The 19,766-nt window shown below is 35.9% G+C and overlaps 3 protein-coding genes across 5 annotated transcripts in view; 1 reads left to right on the top strand and 2 right to left on the bottom strand.

The window, feature by feature from the left end:
- Window positions 1-1,537: 1,537 nt before the first annotated feature.
- LOC132182715 (NDR1/HIN1-like protein 6) lies at window positions 1,538-2,648 on the bottom strand. The gene has a single exon (XM_059596036.1). It carries the CDS (start codon window positions 2,554-2,556, stop codon window positions 1,804-1,806), a length of 753 nt encoding a protein of 250 aa, XP_059452019.1. The 5' UTR covers window positions 2,557-2,648; the 3' UTR covers window positions 1,538-1,803.
- Window positions 2,649-11,444: 8,796 nt separating this feature from the next.
- LOC132182683 (WAT1-related protein At3g02690, chloroplastic) overlaps window positions 11,445-19,766 on the top strand; it is a 12,001-nt gene continuing 3,679 nt past the window's right edge. For 2 of the 3 annotated variants that reach the window (XM_059595996.1, XM_059595997.1), the window contains exons 1-5: window positions 11,445-12,220; window positions 12,326-12,373; window positions 12,742-12,864; window positions 13,904-14,053; window positions 14,504-14,675. In XM_059595996.1, coding sequence (XP_059451979.1) covers window positions 11,585-12,220; window positions 12,326-12,373; window positions 12,742-12,864; window positions 13,904-14,053; window positions 14,504-14,675 — 1,129 coding nt within the window. In that variant the 5' untranslated portion in view covers window positions 11,445-11,584. Of the gene's footprint in view, window positions 12,221-12,325; window positions 12,374-12,741; window positions 12,865-13,903; window positions 14,054-14,503; window positions 14,676-16,278; window positions 16,340-16,546; window positions 17,080-19,766 lie in introns of those variants that run through there. The other variant, XM_059595995.1, reaches the window with a different exon arrangement.
- On the bottom strand, window positions 17,408-19,766 carry LOC132181377 (uncharacterized; the record flags this gene model as incomplete). Its single annotated transcript, XM_059594570.1, is given in 2 exon segments — window positions 17,408-18,629; window positions 18,903-19,766. Coding segments are annotated over 2 exon segments (1,809 nt in total), but the record flags the coding sequence as incomplete, so codon positions are not given.

Below are 19,766 nucleotides of genomic sequence, written 5' to 3'. Positions count from 1 at the left end.
TTTTTTTTCAACCTACTCGAATAAGTGTCAAGTGTCATATAATATGTTTGGATTCATAGGTTAGTAGAATGACAATAAATGATTATTAAGAATATTAAATAAAACATGTAAGAGGTGATACTTAGCACTTATTAGACTAGTTTAGAGAAAAAATTGTCTAAAATATATATATATATATATATATATATATATTCAAAGCCAGCCATATCAACTTTGTAAATATTTGGAGAATATTTGTGTGGTATATAGAATTACTCAAGAGAAAAACTAGATGATAGCATCTTCTTTAATAAATATCCACTTGCATAGCTGATATTTAATGATGGCATATATATAACAAAAAGCCTCGGTACATGGGAACAAGATCCTCTCAAGTCCCTTTTGGACTGAAAAATATTCAATTAATGGTTTGGATCTCTCTAAAGAGATCTTGAAGCCATAAATAGAACATATATCTCATTAACAAAAATAATAATAAAATATTATATATATTTTAAAAATAATTAAAAAATAAAATTATAAAAAATTATGGGGTGGCAATGGAGTGGCTAGACCACCCCAGTTGGGGGCTGGGGTGGCTTTGGCCACCCCAAGCCAAAAAGAGTTGTTCCAGCCATTCCTAAGGGTCAAACGAAAAAAAAAAAAAAAAAAATTGTTTGGCCTCTGAGGGCCAAGGGCCATAGGGTAATCCAGCCACCCCCTATGGCCAAGATGGGGTGGCCAACGACATCTTTTTTTTTAATTATTTAATTATTTATTTTTTTAATATATATATATATATATATATATATATATATATAGTGGGATAGGTGTCTTATTTGTGGCTTGAGAATTTTTAAGAAGAAATCTTAAACATAAACTGAATATTTTCCTGTTCAAAATAGACTAGAGAGAATCTTATTCCCGGTACATTTATTATGAAAGGATACCATTCATTAATTTTAAAAGCATCCTCCATAAGTTGTATACGAATGACTTGTCGGCTTCATTAAAAAGTCAACGTACTTAAAAATTAAAATTCACCATTAAAAAGTCTTTCCATCTATTCTTCCTTCGCGTCCTCTATAGTGCAATCAAACAAAAAAGAAAAAAAGAAAAAGCAATATTCGTAGTTTATGCCGACAAACAATGAATTCTACATATATGCTGCCTTCAATTCTGACGCTCCTGAATAGCGAGGCCAGTTAATTTTAACGGCTCCCTCGTGAATTCTTTACAAGCATTAAGACGTTACTGCTCCAGTAGTAAAAAGTCTTGCAAATTAACAGCAAACACATTCAAAAAAAGAAGAAGAAAGGATCATAGGTTTAGTGTAAGACAAATAATTAATTGATAAATAGCAACTCAAAAGGAGTCTTAAAGCCAGTAGTCTTTGCAAATAATCTGTGATCGATCGATTGATACTTAGTCATGGATCTTTAACTTTAGATGAATTATATAGTTCTATATATTGTAGTAATTCTTGCTTCTTCTGTTTCTGCTATTTCATGTTTATAAGAACATCAACCGGTTGTGTGACAATATTTGCTGTACATCTATATATAATCATAAGAGAGAGAGAACAATATTTGGTCCGAATTCTAAATAATATCAAGTAAAATGCCCGAAAGAATTAATACAACACAAGGGGCAGTAGCGTATCAAAACAATGTGAAGGAATTAAGAAGCTACATATAATCCTCCACTCTTTTATTGGAATATGAAAAATCTCTACACTAAAAAGAATAATAATAATACAACCATGGTACGTATATATAAGATGAGATACAGTACGTAATTAAAATACTATAAAGATATATTTAATTATAGCCTAAGCCTGAACTTACAGCTACTACTCTGAATTGTAATCTCATTATTAGCAGAAAGAGCATCCACCACCAATCTGCAGCTCACCTTGAACTTCACCTCAAACAGCTTCAACTTTCCAAGCTTGACTCTCACCGGCTGCTTCACTTTAATATCGAGCGGAATATTCCCCATCTCTTGCTGCTGCTGCTGCAGTGCGCTTACCAGCCCGGTGGCGTTTTGCGTTTGTCCTGTCAAAGACAGGATAAGCACCGTCGTGTTCCGGTGGCCCTGGTAGAACTTCGGCAAAGCCCCATCGCAGAGTTTTATGTCGGTGTACCACCCGCTTATCTGACTTCCATCCTCGTAGTATATTCCGATCTTCTTGTTTGGGTTTCTTGCCGTGACTGTCACGTCGAAAGTTGAGTTTAAGCTGTTGTCGGCGCCGGTAGTGAATTGGGTTACCTGCAATTTGTCGACTGAGAACTTGGGAAGCTTCGGTTGGAACACGAGGAATAGGATTCCGATGACTGCGCCGATGATGATAACTAGAAGCAGCAGGAGGGATATCGTCCAGCAGAAGCACCTGCAGCAGCAGCTTCTCCTCCTCTTTGGAGGTCTTGCGTGCGTCACAGGGATGGTACGTCGGTGCGGAGGGAACTCCTCAGCTCTGTCGGATTTGGTCTCCCCCGGCGGCACTAATGGAGCCGTTGGGGTATGCGGCGCCTCGAGATCGTGGGCGACGGGGTGGATTTTCTGTTGATCGGACATTGCTTGATGATGACTGAGAAACAATACTTTTTGATTAGAAAAAAATGAAGAAATTGAACAAAACAAAATATAATCTTTGATGGTCGGATTGAGAAGAATGGAGGTGTATGAATAATGGTTGAAGAATGAAGGGTGTCGTATTAATATATAAGAGGATTTGTGGCAGTCTTTTTCCGCTATTGTTTCTTTATAAAAGTCGTATGCAGTGATGGCTGAAACTTCCTGCTCTTGACTTTTAGGGCTAATATACCGCCATCTTGGAAGTTTTCTGTGGCCCTGTGGGGGATTCCTCACTCTCATGCCCTACGTTGTTCAATTCGTTCATATTCTATAACGCGTCTCCAAGCGAAGTTGGTGATCTTTTTTTACTTTATATTAAATATGATCCTACTTTTCATTTGATTAAATATGCTGTCCTGTGAGCCTAATATAGAAAAATTAAATGTCTGCAAGGGGTAGCTCAATCGGTTGGGAACCACGCCTTATGAAGCGGAGATTACTAATTCGAATTCCTCCTCCTCCCTTAAATTATTTAATTTATTTAATTTTTAAAACAAGTAGTAATTCAAATTCCAATTTGAAACCGTAAATCTCTCTCTCTCTCTCTCTCTCTATATATATATATATATATATATATATATATATATCAAAAACCGTGTAATGTGAATGTACATGCGTTGCTTTTCAAATAATATTGTAAGTGATGTAGAGTGTGCTCCTACGGCTCTTTTCACAAACGAAGCCACGTGGTCGGCGATTATGATTTCAAGACTTGAAATTTTGCTGATGCATGGACTGTATATATTTTAATTGTGCGTACACACCGTATGATTGGTCATATTCAAACATGGTCTTGATCGGACGTAAAGTAGAGGATACGTGCGTGGGATGCAACATATAATAGGCCAAGATTAATATGAAGGAAGCAGATGACTTGCAAGCAATCATCTTTGCTTATATCATTTAATTAGCATCTACTACACGAAATTTTAATTAGGATGAGAAAATGTGTTCTAGAGGCTCAGGATGATTAATGATTGAGAGTAAAGATAAACAGTTTCGCTTTCTAAACCTTCAGCTCAATCAATGTACTTGATGCAAACTCCGCGGCATATGCAATCATGTCGAACACTAAATTAATGTGAACATAAATGGCAAGAATCAACATAATTAAGTGTAGTTTGAGCATTATTGAGCGTCGTGTAATAAAATGAGCATAACTTTTGTTATGAGTATGAGAATTGCGCATTGAGCCTTAATATAAAAAGGCTCTTTTTGGTGCGCACCTAGTGACCACCCAGCTACGTGTGGTGAGCGTCATTCTCGGGAGCAAACTCCGGTTTTTTCTTCTAAATTTGTGTTTTAAGTTCTTTGTTTTTTATTTTTTATTTTTTTTATTTATTTTTTTTCATTTTAGAAAATATCTTGGTTTACTTTTTTAGTAGCCATTTTATTACAAAATTTCATCAGATTTTTTATATCCTACACTATCAAATAATCTTAATTATGTTCGAGAACAACTTTGGTTGCTCATTAAGTCTTTTTTAGTTTTGAAAATTGAGCCAAAAATATCATGATATTTTTGGTTGATCACATCAACCAAAATCATCATTTCAATAGATAGAGTAATTAAGGGAAAAGAATCAAAACGAAGGTTTTTTTGTTTGTTTTTTTGGAAAATACAAGAACCAATTTTATATATATATTTTTTTTTCTTTGGGGGGATGAACTAAAAAATTTAAGTTATTTTTCAAGGATAAATTATACTTTGTTATTTTATCTATAATCCATAGTGACGCGAATTGATGGAATATGGATTAATGAGTGGTTAATTATAATGCCACACTTGTCCTTTAATCCAATGGAAACATGAAGTTATAAATTGGCCATTTAGAGGGGATGTCCATTTAGAGGGGAGTTAATTAATTAATTTGATTTCCTCCAAGACATCGAACATGCCAATTGTCAAGAGAGTCTGCACCATCTCTTTTTCATCCCATGACTTCTGCTTTCACATCTAACTTTAGATGAAAGGTGCTTGGACAAATTGCAGAACCCTCTTTTTCAAACCCAATTTTTTTAAAAAAAAAAAAACTCAAGGGATAAAGTCAACAAACGCAAAGAGAACCCTTCAAAGTTACAAAAGATATATATTAAGTGCTACTTTTTTAGTTATGAGTTGAAAGCTGCACATTAATTTATATAATTTGAAAGAGGAGGTAGTAAAGTTTAGGGTCAAGTTGTTCATCTACTCTCAGCATTAATCCTTTTGTCTTTTTGTCAAATCGCCGTCTGTCACGAATCATTATAATTAAAAGCTTCTCCACATGGAATCTTCGTTATTTAAAATTTTTTTTTTTAAGTGTCGATATTAACTCCTTAAATATACTAATTATCTTAAATCTTAAACGTAAAATTAATAATATCTATGTGTTATTCCTATAAGACGCGGTGTTTCATTGAATTAAGCATGAAAAAGTCGTGCGGATGCGAGTCCGCGTCAAGGATATTAGGATAGGATATAAATTTAATTCAATGAAAGATTTAGCATGCACGTGTCACAAATGTTCTAGAATATGTAAAATGAGCGTAGGAATAATACCTACTCTTCTTGACTTTGTCGAAGCATTCGATGTCGACTGCTTCATTGACCTCATGCCTTCCATCATATCACCGTCTTCTTTTTCGTCTCTTTTCTTTTCTTTTTTTTAATTTCTTTAGTTGTATTTCGTTCTTCTCATTTGCTCTTTTCCTTTTGGATTTAATGGTTTATAAAAATCATAAAATACGTTTACGTACCTTTATTTTATATTCCAAAATTGCTGCCTGGTCATTGGTCACTGTATCTATAATTCTATATCATAAAAGTTACTGAAAGGTTTTCAAATATTTATTTTTTCTTGTGTTTCTTACTGTAGTTCCGTATGTTTTCATGTAATTAAGTACGTTATTTTTAATTAGCTAAAAACATTTTCTAAAAGATTGGTTATCGATCTTGAAAATGTTTCTCGTTTTCAACTGGTGGGGGTAGGGTAGGGTAGGGGATGGCTCAGGCAAAAGTTGGTGCTAGCAGAAAAGAAAATAGTGTGTAGCTCTAGGATGTGTTGTGAATCCTGTGATGACTGATGGGGGTGGGTATAATCCAAGCCACAAGGATTAGGTTAGAATGCGGTAAGAAAAATTACTTTAGTTTTTTCAACCATATGGATTTAATTTTATACTTTCTTATAAAAAACTTGAAATTAAATTTATACTTTTAAACAAATCTAGTTCTTTTAAAGCACCTAACCCAAATCCGTTTAAGAAAATCAATAGGATGTTTTACGGTTGACTGAAATTATTTTATAATCAAAGTTTTTCAAATATAGTCAAATATCAAAAATTACAACCAAAAAAAAAAAATTATAATGAAAATATTTTACTTCAAAACAAACTAAGCCCAACTAATAACGAATCAAAATCCCAAAAACCTTCACAAGAACCTGTGTTTGGGTAAAATTTACTTTAGGTAATTTTTCACAATATATGGCATTTGACATGGTTTAAATACCACAAGTATTACTTGTGATATTGTGATAGGTCGTAGGATATACAGAGTTGGCTTGAATATGTGGCATTTGGGACATGTGTCGTGTTTTTTAAGTGTGTTAGCTTAGATCTCTGTTAAAATAAAAAATGGATGAAACATTGACAGAAGGAGCAAGTCACGATCGGTATTAAGGTTTACAACAAGTATCACCTGTGATACTTTTTGAAACCGAGGTAATTACTTGATTTAGGCTCTTACCACAAGCAGGGTTGGCTAGCTTAATAGATTTTGAGGCCTAAGGTAATAACTTAAGTAGGATATTTTTTTATATTCAAATATTTAATTAAATAATTTTAGTTTTAAATCATTTCTTCTTACTTTTTGCCCTTAATTTTTTTTTTTTTTTTTCAAATGACATTCAAAATTCATTTTTGTTAGGAGACAGGATTAAGTTTACTTGAGCAGCGCAGAGAGAGCATAGCAAATTGGGATTGGGGGGGGAGGAGGAGTTACGACTCCTTCCTCCCCTCCCCCTTTCTCACTCCCCCGTCTCCCTCATTTTTTCCACCTCCACTATAGATCGACCAAGGCGCATGTGTCAATGGCCCTCGGGGTGCATTCTAGTGGAGCGTGGCTGGTCGGCAATAGCGCGTGAAACGTGTGAGGGTGTGTTGAGTTTTAATTATTGTATTTTCATTGTTTTAAAATAAGAATGTATTATCTCTAGATTTGCTTTTAGTAGCGATTTAGGAAGTGAAGTTTTATTCGTTTTCTTAGATTTTATTTTCATGAATCCTTAAGAATAACAGAATTGGTTTTCGGTCGGTCTTTTATTTTCTTATGGTTCAATTTCTGGGAGCAAACCATACATCAATGACGGAGGAGTTATCAGGCATAAGGAAGAATTGTCACTATAGTAGAGACAGTGAAGGGGATTGCGATTGATAAAACACTAGTAACTGAGATAAAATTAAAAATTAAATTTTTTTTTTTTAAAAAAAAAAAAAAAGCTAGGGAATCAATGACCTGGCAGCAGATAGAGATGTGATTCGTCGGAATTTGCTGTAGATCTGAAACTGATTGGGACGGTGACTTTTCATAGATATTGTCTTACAATAGCCCGAGAGGCTATTATGTATGCCATATATAACATTTGAGTTGTGAAGATTCCAAATTGTATCTTTGGCATTGTACAGAGCAGCAATTTTTGCCCTATTTGACTGTTATATCAATGAAGAGATGATTCGTTCAAAAAAAAATTGTTAAAACAAAAAAGAAAAAAACTAAGGGGATTGCGATTGATAAAGCACTAGTAGCAGAGATAAAAAAATAATAATATATATAATAAAAAAATAAAAAAAGCCAGAGAATCAATAACTTGGCAGCAGATAGAGATATGATTCGTCGGAATTTGCTATAGATCTGTAATTGATTGGGACGGTGACTTTTCATAGATATTGTCTTACAATAGCCCGAGAGGCTATTATATATATCATAGATAAAGTTTGAGTTGTGAAAATTTCAAATTGTATCTTCGGCATTGTACATAACATTTTGCCACATTTGACTGTTATATCAATGAAGAGATAATTCGTTCCAAAAAAAAAAAAAAATTGTTAGGAGACATTTAATTTCAACAAATGTCATATTTTGTGCTGTGCTACATATAATTCTTTTTTATTATGAATTTAATTTGCAAAAACGAATTTTACTTTATTTTAATTTTTTTTTTTAATGAACGAACGTAGCCAATATCTTGGTTTAAAGTTTAGGTGAAATTATGAGTTTAGTAACTACTTTAGGAGTGCAATTAATGTGACTTTTGATTTTTCTTTTTCCTTTCCTTTTAGTCTTAATATCTTGGAATTCAATTCTTTGTATTTATGTTTACCGCAGTTGAGGCCTTAAGAGCATTGACTAAATTTTTTGTCATAATATTATTATTTACCATAATTGAGGCCTTAATTAAAGGGCATTGACTAACTTTTTATCATAATTGAGGCTTTAATTTGTTTTTATAAAAGGAAACTTAATTATACTATAATTATTTGGGGCTTTATTTTTATTGGGGGCTTAGGTGGTTGCCTAATTTGCCTAAGAATTCAGCCAGCACTAACCACAAGTACTAAAAAACATTAAACCCTGATCTTAATTATAGGAGAAACTTCACTTTAGACCCATAAACTACTGCACGTTTTGAGAAGACCCCTATAAATTTCAAATACTTTCAATTTAACCCTCTAAACTTTCAACTTGATTCAATTGATCCCCCTAAACCCCTTCGTCAAAAGTTGAATCAAATTGAAAGCTCAGATGGTTAAATTGAGAGTTTTTGAAATTTTTGAGGTCTTCTCAAATTGCACGGTAGTTCATGGGTCTAAAGTGAAGTTTCTCCTTAATCATATTTTATTCCACTACAAATTTGTAATTGTACTCTAGTGTTTATTTAATTATACAAGAGATCCCTTGACCTCTTATAATTGCATTTGACCTCTCCAAGAAATATTCACAGTGAAATAAAGTCATAATTAAAAATATTATAACTTCTTCTTTCTTTTTTTTTTTTTTTCATTATCTCTTAATTTCTGTAATCTCCAATTTCTCTTGATTGTTCTTAAACTCTTAGAATCACAATTTATTGAAATTGAGGGGTACCACCTAAGGCATTTTAAGAACTTGTTAATAGAGTCGGTCTTGGTTGTAACCAATGGTGATTTTATAGATTGCACAATGTTTGTTTATATTATTAAACACTTTTGAAATCTCATTACATGTGTTCCTAATTTTTCTTGTTTTTCATTATGTAAGTACATGTGTGAGATTGGGTGAATGACAACAAAAAATATCTTTGACAAATGACATTTTTATTGGACCTTTGCGGACACTTCTCATTTATGAACTATGATTGAACATTGTGGTGCATACAAGGGACTATATCCCCTTACTGGTGTATAAGTACCGTAACTCACACTAGTAGGCTGTTTTATCAGTATAGTATTATGATGGCCAAATTAAATTACTTTACCAAGCCCAATAAATATCATTGTCACATCATATGGGCCAAATGAGAAAATATAAGAATTTTATTGGCCCACGTGATGTGGCACATACGATTTTCTTAGATATTAATGGATTTTTTTTATTTTTTTTTTTTGAAAAAAGATATTAATGGATTTAAGAGATAATGTTCTCTAATCCTATTCACTCTTTTATTATATTTGTCAACAAGAGGAGTGGTTTCTTACTAAACTCTTCCTTTGATGGAGTCATCATTGGAGGAGGATTGGAAATGGGGAAACGACAAAGATATGGGGAGATAAATGGGTCCCTTTTCTGACAACATTTGCTATCTAATCTACCCCTAGGTTGTTAGACCGAGATGCAAAGGTGGTTGAACTTATGGATAGAGATTTACATGGGTGGAATAGAATTTTGATCGAAAATTTGTTTTTCCCAAATGAGGCGAGAGCCATACTGTCGATTCCCATTAGAACAAACCGGGGCGATGCACTAGTATGGAGGGAAACGACCAATGGCTTATTCACAGTCAAAAGTGCATACCATGCGGCTAAGAAGAGGGAGATACAGATGCAAGGTGAGAGTTCCTCTAGAGCATAACCGAATGTGATGTGGGGTCCTTTGTAGAAGTTACCAATCCCCAATGTGGAGAAGAATTTCCTGTGGAGAGCATGCCATGAAATCTTTCCAACCAAAGCAAATCTTTGTAGAAGAAAGGTAACCACGGATGCTTTGTGTCCGATATGTGGTCTAGGTGAGAAGACGTGTTTCCACATCTTGTGGGATTGCCCCTCAGCAAGGAATGTTTGGAGTGAAAGTCTGAAAAATTTTCAGAAGAGCTCTTCTCAAGGACCAACTTTTGGGCAGGTAGCAGAGGAAATGTTCAAGATTTGTGCGGTAGAGGAATTTTGTCTTTTTGTTGGGATTGCACGGAGAGTATGGTTTAGGAGGAATGAGGTCATTCATGGTGGTTCCTTCCTCCACCCAACTATATTGATCCAACAAGCCCGTGATGCTTTGGGAGATTTTTCTGCAACTAATAACAAATCACTTGTGTCCCGCTCTGATTTCGCAAAAACTAATAGGAGCAGTGGGGGGTGTAGCCATTAGGGTGGCACTACCTACTGTCCATTAAGTCCATTAAGGAGAAATTGAAGTTTTTGGACAGATGTGGTTATCAGGATTGTAGTCACGATTTTTGTATTGGAGGAGTAGTTCACACTCCTCCTTTCTTGATTTTTAATAAAAGAGCTTATGACTTTCTTTCAAAAAAAAAAAACATGTCCTTTCCCTACTTACAAATTTACACAACTTTCATCAATTCTTGTGTAAAGTAAGAGGGCCAAATGATAATAAAGATGTTGGAATTTAATGAATTTAGGTAAGTTAATTTACAAAGACACCCCCCTTCATGTTTTTATTGGAACTAGGGGAGTGTGCAGCTCCCATGCTCTTGTAAGTCTAATTGTGAAGAGTTATAAGTTATAACTTATAAGCCCTCAATCAATTATCGAGAAATGTTATCAATTTTCTTCAGAAATTACAATTGAATTCAAACTTTAATAATGATCCATCTAAAATTTAAAGGTAATTTTTATTATTTTTATTTTTATTTTTTTGACATGTTCACACAAGAGTAAGAAAAATATAAGGAGAATTCGAATTAGTAGCCTTTGTTTTATAAGGCGTAATCTCCAGTTAAATGAGCTACTAGTTAAGGACGTGATTTTTACTATTATGTCAAAAAAATGTACACTCAAAAGCATGAGAGTGGGTCGAGAGCGTAAGTAGCATTTATAAGATTGAGAAATTTTAGAATTGGAGAAACTTCACTTACCTTTCTTAAATTGTCATCCATTTTGCAATGTCCCTTCTAAAGTTTGAAACCTTTCAATATAGTGTATCGAACTTTTAATTTCTTTTAATGTCACCCATTCGTTAGAATTTTCAGTTAAATCTTAACAAAATTCTCAAAATACCCTTTTTTTTTTTCTTTTTTTTTTTTTTTTTTCAATGATTGAAACATGAGTATTTTTGCATTTATCGTTAAATTTGGACTAACACCTTAATCTTTGTAATTTTTTTTTCCTAAAACAAATGAGAGTATTTTAAAATTTTCATTAGGATTTAACGAAAAATTCTAACCGAAGAAGACATTGGAAAAAATTTAGAATTCACTGCACTAAATTAGGAAAAATTTAAACTTTAAATGTGACATTTAAGAAGTTAAGCGAAGTTCTTTTTACACTAAGGAATTTAACTAAACTCTAAACCACACAAAATTATACCGGATTTTTATGTAATAATAATCCAAATGGTTTCTGTTGGAGAAGTGGATTGCGTGCGGTCGTGTGGCAAGCTCCGTGGTCACTCGTAATCGGTTGTCGGTATCCCCTCATAGCCTCACTGCTCCGGCCTCCGGGGACTATTGCTCAATTCTCTCATTATCTTTCTCTGCGCATTTAAAAAACTAGTAGGAAAATGAGGCCGTGGCGATGGTCCCTGTCTGCCTCTGCCACTGCTTCTCCCTTCTCCCCCTGCTACTCATGCCGTTTTCGTGTACCTCTCTCTCTTAACAACTTTTCACTTTCAGCACCTTCAATATCACCATCTTCTTGTAAGATTTCTACTGGGCTTCAATTCCAACACTTCAACGAGAACAGCAACGTCAGGAAGAGGAAAAGGGTAACTGGGTTCGAAGCAGTAGCGAGGAATGTCGTGAAATGCACCAGCGGCACAAACACCGAATTGGACGAAAACGAAGGACTCGCTGATTTTGATGGCGTGGGAACAGGGCATGACGTGGAGTGCGTTGTCTCCTCATCCGATTCGGAAGAAAGCGTCGCTCTATCGGATGATGATTCAGCAGCGCTAGGGAGAGTAGTGTGGGAATGGGCGGTGCTGGTTTCACCCTTCTTCTTCTGGGGCACGGCTATGGTGGCCATGAAAGAAGTGATTCCAAAGTGTGGCCCGTTCTTCGTCTCCGCGTTCCGCCTCATTCCCGCCGGCTTTCTCTTGGTTGCGTTCGCCGCTTCGCGTAACCGCCCTTTCCCCTCTGGACTCACCGCTTGGCTTTCCATCTCTCTCTTCGCTCTCGTCGATGCCACCTGTTTCCAGGTCACCTTGTTTATCTGCATAGTTTTTGGTTTTAGAAATAATAAACTTGAGTCATTTGCTTGTTATTAATGATTCTATGAACAAATGTTGATGATGGTGGAACAGGGTTTTCTCGCTGAAGGGTTACAGAGGACATCGGCAGGTTTGGGTAGTGTACGTTTTACTACATTTCATTCATCTTACTACATTTTCATTCATCTTAAAGTTGTCACTTCTATTAAACAAACATTTCTCTTATTATATAAGGTATCCAAAGTTTGACCTTTTGTCCTTTAAATGATGCGTTAATAATCTAATGGATTTTTGTTCTTTTTCTTCTTTTAAGGATACTTTGCTCTATGCTATCCAAAAATATCTTGCCTTCTACGCAAGTCTTGGTTAGCAAATAGATCATTAAAATGAAGTTTTTGCAAGAAAGCACTGCCCAAAGTGCTATAAGTTAAGAAAAATAAGGGAAATCAGTTTCTAAGCCATGTACTAGTTTTAGTTGCATCTGACTCACTACATTTTCCAAAATGCAGGTGATAATTGACTCTCAACCTTTAACGGTGGCTATACTTGCAGCCTTGTTATTTGGCGAGTCCATTGGGTTTGTTGGAGCTGCAGGGCTTGTACTTGGTGTTGTTGGGCTTTTACTCCTCGAGGTAAATATTTGTGTTCCATTGTGGTATGTGCTACATGCTTTGGAGTTTTTGTTTGCTTTTCAATTTGGTTTAAATGTCTCTTTTGATTTCAAGACACCATTTGCAACTTATCTGGTTCAAGGGCATGTGCATGTGAGACGCTTGTAATGAATTTCCAATTTGTAGTTTATGGTTCTTTTGAATGTTAATGTTCTTTAAGAAAATGTAGGGCCTCAGTCTAATTAACTCCAAATATTTGTCTTACATATTTATTTATATACGAGCTATAATGTCAATATGGGCTTTGGTTATTGCTTCTTATTTGATTGCTAAACTATTATCTTCACATTTTTATTCTATCTTTTTCCTTACTGCAATAATTTCATTGATATTTTTCAAAACACGGAACTTCAGGTGAGGAATTGGATACTATATGGTTGAGCATTGAATTTCATGTATGTCATTTACAGATGAAACAAACCTTAAATGGGTGATTTAACAGGTAGAGGAAGGTGCGAATGAATCAGCTAAGTCTAGGAGCCACATGGGAATCATTATCTAGAAGATGAGGCTTGAACTCAGTCTGGAAAGAGTGTTAGGATGTGTCATAAACTATTGGGAAATGATTGTATGTTCACAGTTTTTCATCCTGGTGGTGAGCAACACGCTTTGTGGTTGGTTATGAATAATTATGTGCTAACCTTTTAGTGGCCTACGCAATAAATGTCAATGAAATTTGTCAATTCATTTCTTCATAATGGACTGACATCTCATGGTTTTGCTTTTGATTTGATGAGTTAAGCCTATCAAATCTCAATCCCCCCACCCTTTCTGACATTTCCTGCTTCGTCTGAGCAGAAATCCCAATCAAAGCACCCATCGATTCTCTCTTCACTTTTTGTAATGTGATGTATTATACAAATTTTATCGTTAATCTTTCCGTTAGTATTCTTTAGAAGAGTTTCATGACTTACGGCTGCTATTTGAGCAACTATGATTTTCTAGAAACCTATCGACTTGCCCCTAATTGCTTGTGTATGATGCTGAGCTTATTCTGCAGGTGCCTGCACTTGCTTTTGATACGAGTAACTTTTCACTGTGGGGAAGTGGGGAGTGGTGGATGCTTCTTGCAGCTCAGAGCATGGCAATTGGCACGGTCATGGTCCGTTGGGTTTCAAAGTACTCTGATCCTGTTATGGCAACTGGATGGGTAGGTTGTGCCATCTTACATAGCAATTTACTTGTAATTATTATGATCTAATATTCATCCCATCATTGCTGATAGCAGCTTTGAAAGTTTGATGGATCCTGTTTGAGCTTTTTAGCTTTAATAGTAAATAAAGATTAAATTTTAATTCTGAACTTCATTTTTCCTTTTAGCAAGTATTGATAATATTTTGGAGAAAGTTGTTTTTTTTTTTTTATAAGTTTCTATACCATTGAGATTTTGATTAATTAGTAGATAGCATGTGTTTTTTATAAAGAACAGGATTGGTGGGATTTGTTTCTTAGCTCTTTAGTTTCTAAATTTCATGTGAGGCATGATTCTCATAAATTGCGTAATATATTTGTGTTTGGAATGTTCTAGGATGTTCCACATGAAATACTCTAAAGAAAAGAATAGAGCTTGGGAGGACTAATCCACATTATTTTGTTGCAGCACATGGTTATTGGTGGTCTCCCTCTTGTCATATTCTGCATTCTTAATGATGATCCTGTTGTCAATGGGAGTCTTAAAGAGTTCACTGCTACTGATGTGGTGGCGCTCCTCTATACCTCCATTTTTGGAAGTGCTGTCAGCTATGGTGTATACTTCTACAGTGCAACAAAAGGTCGTCTCTAAATTTTTGTTCTGTTTCAATCTTGTCCTCATATTTTAATCTTGAAATTTAGAATTCTACTTTCCTCTCTTTTGGGCATTGTTATTTTCTTTCTATACAGTTCAAGTCAAATATAATTTTTCACAATCAAAATAGTTTGTTTGCATTAATATTGCTGCAATCATTTGCAGAGCTAGAATATTTGTCTAGTGGGGAACACTAGATAATGGACAATGAATATTTTATAGTAATATTACTCGTTTATAGACAAATAAATCATTTTACATCCTTAATGCTTAGGATTTGAATAATTCTTTAACTTTCTTTCTTGTTAAAATCTAGTTGTGGAAACCTTTCATGGTAGCAAAGCTGGTCTATCAAAGCTTATTATTATTTGTCAACCTCTGCACTTCAGATGAGTGGCCTGTGTTGTCCCATATTTGTCTCAGTTTTTTTTTTTTTTTTTTCATGCATCATTATGTTGAAATCTAGTTGCACAAAATTGATGAAAACAGCAAGCAATTTACTATTTACTCTTTGCTTCTTCTTTTTTTTGGCTTTTTCTATAATAATTTATTACTCTGTGAACCTCAAGGGATAGCTTAATCAACTAGGAACCACACCTCATTAAGCAAAACTCATTAGTTCGAATCTTCAATTCCCCTCTTCTTTACCCCCCCCCCCTTGGGGTCAATTTCTTATAATTTATTTTTTATCTTTTATTACCATGTGGATGTTTATCTAAATATCATACACATCCTCTTGTAACTAGATCCAATTTAGATAATCTCAAATAAATCATGAAATATCCAACTTATCATTTTTATTTTCCTTTTTACTATAGGTAAAGTGAAAACACCTAGACTAAATTTTGGATTTCACTTATTTTGTACATGGGTAGTGGAACAAGTAATAAGCATAGTAAGAATAAGAACAACAACAACAATAACAATAATAATAATAGTAAGTTGTAACATCCAGCTATCAAGCCTTTCACTATACCTTCAGATACTCTTCTCTTAGAATAAAAAGTGGTATAAAATAGCCTAATCTGTAGACAATTGTTACTGTAACAATGGTTGCTACCAAAGGGCAATGGAACCCAGATGGTTCTTGAGTGCAGCTAAGCAATCCAAATAATTGGATGAGTAAAGAAGATAGACAAAAATAAATTACTAAAAAAATTGAGTAGACACAAATTTCGGTTCCCATCAACTCTAAGCTTTGCTGTTGAGAAGAAATCTGGAGAAAACTGGTAAAAAGGGTTTTTTGTGTCACTATTTTGACCATGAGGTAATATATTTCTAGGCCATCTAAATGCAAGAAAATAATTTGTAATCTTGCTAAAATGTGACTACAATATTTAATCCATGCTTATTCTAAGCTCGCAAATTTGTTTCATAATAGTAAGAGTAGCAAGTCCAATCATCAAAATCACCCAATAATTTTTGTATGGATACTGCCGTTTGTTTTGAACTTTAGTGGGGGCAATTGCCCCTGGCTGTGAGCCATTTGATTGATGCATTGCTAATTTACTTGTGTTCACATAACACCTTCCACACTTGATTTTGAGCCCCTAGTTTGGAATTGATATGGCCTTGCTAATGTATTTCAGGTAGCTTGACAAAGCTGAGCTCCTTTACCTTTCTAACCCCCATGTTTGCATCAATTTTTGGGTAAGGCCATCCAACCATTAAAGGAAGAGGAAATTGTAAGGCTATCAAATGTTAATCTAAATCAAGCTTTTTTTTTGAAAGAAATTTCAGAAACTAAGAATAAGGTGAAACACACCCGCAACTAATTACTGTTTATTTTTTATTTTCATTTTCTTTTTGGTATTTTATGAATTAGAATTGTTTGTGCTCCATTGATTTGTTTTGCAGGTTTATTTATCTCGGTGAAACCTTCTCACCCGTGCAACTAGTTGGGGCAGTTGTTACCTTGGTTGCAATATATATGGTTAACTACAGGAATGTTGTGGAATGAAGCATATGATCAATACAGGTTGATTTAACATGTGAACAAAAGGAAGGCAAGGCTCACTTGCAGGCTAGCTCCTGATCTTCATGACTGGGGTTTGAAGATGCTTGTAGTATGTATACACATACACTTGAATAAACCATGCATGTTGCAGATGCATTCCTATCCTCTCAGAGCTTTGGTGTCATGGCAGATTGCTCATTGATGCCTAACTCAGCCCCAAGCCCTAACCCATGGGAGAATTTGTTCTTGGGGAAGGTTCAGGGTAATATGCCTTTGATATTATTTGTACAAGAAAGCAGTTGTTCAAGGTATTCTAGGGCCCTCTAGCACGATCTGTTGAAAATGACTCGAGTTTGTTCATAAATTGGTGTAATTTTTCACATGGATGATTTTGAAAGGAAATACATTTTGAGATCATTCAACACTATAGAAAATGCCAAACATGAATTTAAATGATACATCTATTTTGGAAAGAAAATTGTTATATACCACACCACCTTGGATCCTGTCACGTCAATATAGTGGATATTTATGGGATATTAGTGTAGTATATAGCATTACTTGAATGGAAATATAGAGAAACGGGTATATAGAACTCATTTGCTCAAAAATGGTTTTCTCTCGTTTATAATATAATGGACATAGATATGCACTTTTTCTTTCTAGTCAGTACATGCATTCACAAATATATGTCGGAGATGCCACTTTGTTTATCACATTCCCTGTCACATTAAACACACTTGGCTGGTGAAGAAACATGGTTCAGCCTGTAATATCTTGGCAACCTGTAGACAACAAAAAGGCCCTAGGTCCCAGTTCTCATTGACCCCATAATCTGTGGTTTGAGCATGAAATTTGCACAAAACAATGTGAACGGAGAAATCTATTGTGAAGGGAAGAATGACACTTAAAAGAGTAAAAATTACAAATAAAAAAGAGAAAGAATGGTTGCAAGTTTGCAACCCCAAAATACAAACGGAAGAATCCTCATCCCCAATCAACGGTACAATAACCAAACGGAAAAGTCATTCATTGCACTTATGTAGATGCAGCAGCTGCAACAGGGATTGAATGGGGACCTCTGGTAACGCCGAGCCTGCCACGCCCAATCCCACCACTCTGCTGGTGATCACAGTCTCTCTTTTTCCCACTCAATCTTTTTCTAGCTTCACCAAAATTCCCCTCAAAGCCCAGTGGACTCTTTTGATCTTCGTCTCTTGTGTTTAATCTTGAAGTCCAGCAATCTGTTGAATCTGCTGAATTGGGTTCCCATGAAGAAGAAGATAAGCCCCAATTCTGTTGACCACCACCAACATAACTATTGCTACCTGAGGATTCTTGGTCCTCCATGTCTCCTCCACCCCTCCTCACTGTTACATACTTGTGAAAGCTCGGCTCCGTTACATCATCAGTGACAGCTACCTCGGACTCTATAAAAGGGTCTTTGGTCTCTGCCACTGTCTTCGCAACAAAAGAATAATTGTAGCCATTACTGTTAGATTGATATGCTGGGTGGCTTTTTCTGTCCTCAGAGAAAGCACATGACAGGTTAGAGCTTGTAGTGGAATTAAGGTCAGCAACAGCTTCCATGATAGAGCAGGCCTTGGTGACACAAGGTGGAAGAGAAATCGAAGTTGGGTTCATGTTCTTTTGGTGGAAATTCTGGATATCTTCAAGCAACATCGTAGTATATGATGGATTAGGATTCAACAGAATTTCAGGATTGAGGTCAAGGTCTCGGGATCTCCTAGAAGACCTGCTTCTAGTCAATGTCTGGGGTTTCAGGCTTTCAGCACCTGAGGCCACCACCGTTTTAATGGTGACATGGCCGGCCTCTTCCACAATCAGTTGCTGCTGTTCCTTCTGTATGCAATTTACAGTCACAGCCTGGTTGTCCAGGGTACCTCTGCTGCTGGTTTTGTAATTAGTCCCTTGAGCAACAGCTCGGTTGTTGCTACTGTTTATCATCTCAGCATTTGGTTTCTGCATTGGAGAATGCAAGATGATATAATTAATAATATGTACATTTGATTGACACCATGAAGTATGAAGCCACTATTCTTCAGCTAACAAACACAAAAGGCAAGCAAAAATTATTTCTTAGGAGTAGTCTTATAGATCAGTTGGTGAAATTATCCTAAAAGTTTAAGTTGATAGCGAGAGATAAATTTAATTATTTTATTTATATTCTAACAAGAAATGCAGAAGCAATTGTGCATATATTAGATAGAGTAGGAAAGGTTAGGTGATGATGACCTGATTCAGAACTTTGGTGGAGTCCTTGAGAACAATCCTGTCGTCTCCCTCAATTTCTTTTTTGTTTCTATTTTGAAGCTTGCTGTTGTTGTTATTGTTGTTGTTGTTCAGTGGTTGTGGATATGCGAGGGAGTTGGGGTCGATCTCACTCAAAGGGTTTCTTCTGTAAGGAGATTGCTCTGCTTTCCTTGAAGAGCTGCGGCTAAGCGACGGCTGTTGCTGATTGTCGTTGGACGTCTTAGCATTTGCATTTGCTCTAGCCGGAGACTGAGAGCGGGGAGATGCAGCACTCCTTGAACCCACCGTCACTGCTTCGTTGCCTGCATTTCTCTTGACAGAAATCCTCTTGACAGCAGTGGCTGGTGCAGATTCTCCACCACCAATGTTGCTCTTATCCATCACCAAGGATGAAACAGTAGGAGGGACAGAGACCATCTTTCCAGGCTTATTAACATTCCTAGCAGCATTTGCTGTAGCAGGAGTGGCGCCGCCGGTCTCAGATGATCGTCTACCCGGAGATCGACTCACTCGTCTCTCCCTGCTGCTGGAGCGCTGTTGCTGGTCTCTTTCCCTGCTGGGTGTTCTTCTCCTCCCTTGAGAAGAAGAAGAAGGCCTCGGTGATTGGCGGTGGCGTTGTCGGTGGTGTTGTCGTCTTTCGTCTTCGTCACCCACGTCATCATTGTTCTCGATGACATCAGCAGCAGCAACCTCGTTCTCCCAGCGGTCGAAGTCATAGCTCCTCTTGGAGCCAGAGTACTTTCTGCCGCGGTCACAAGAAGCAGAGGCGGAAGAGGAAGCCGCCTTGCCGGAGGAGCTCCGGCTAAGCCTTCCGCACTGAATGAGAATGGCATCCACCTCCTCTTT

This window comes from Corylus avellana, chromosome ca5 (assembly GCF_901000735.1).
Source record: "Corylus avellana chromosome ca5, CavTom2PMs-1.0".
Classification (NCBI taxonomy): domain Eukaryota; kingdom Viridiplantae; phylum Streptophyta; class Magnoliopsida; order Fagales; family Betulaceae; genus Corylus; species Corylus avellana.
The sequence above is the reverse complement of the archived record's forward strand: the minus strand, read 5'-3'. Positions and strand labels throughout refer to the sequence as shown.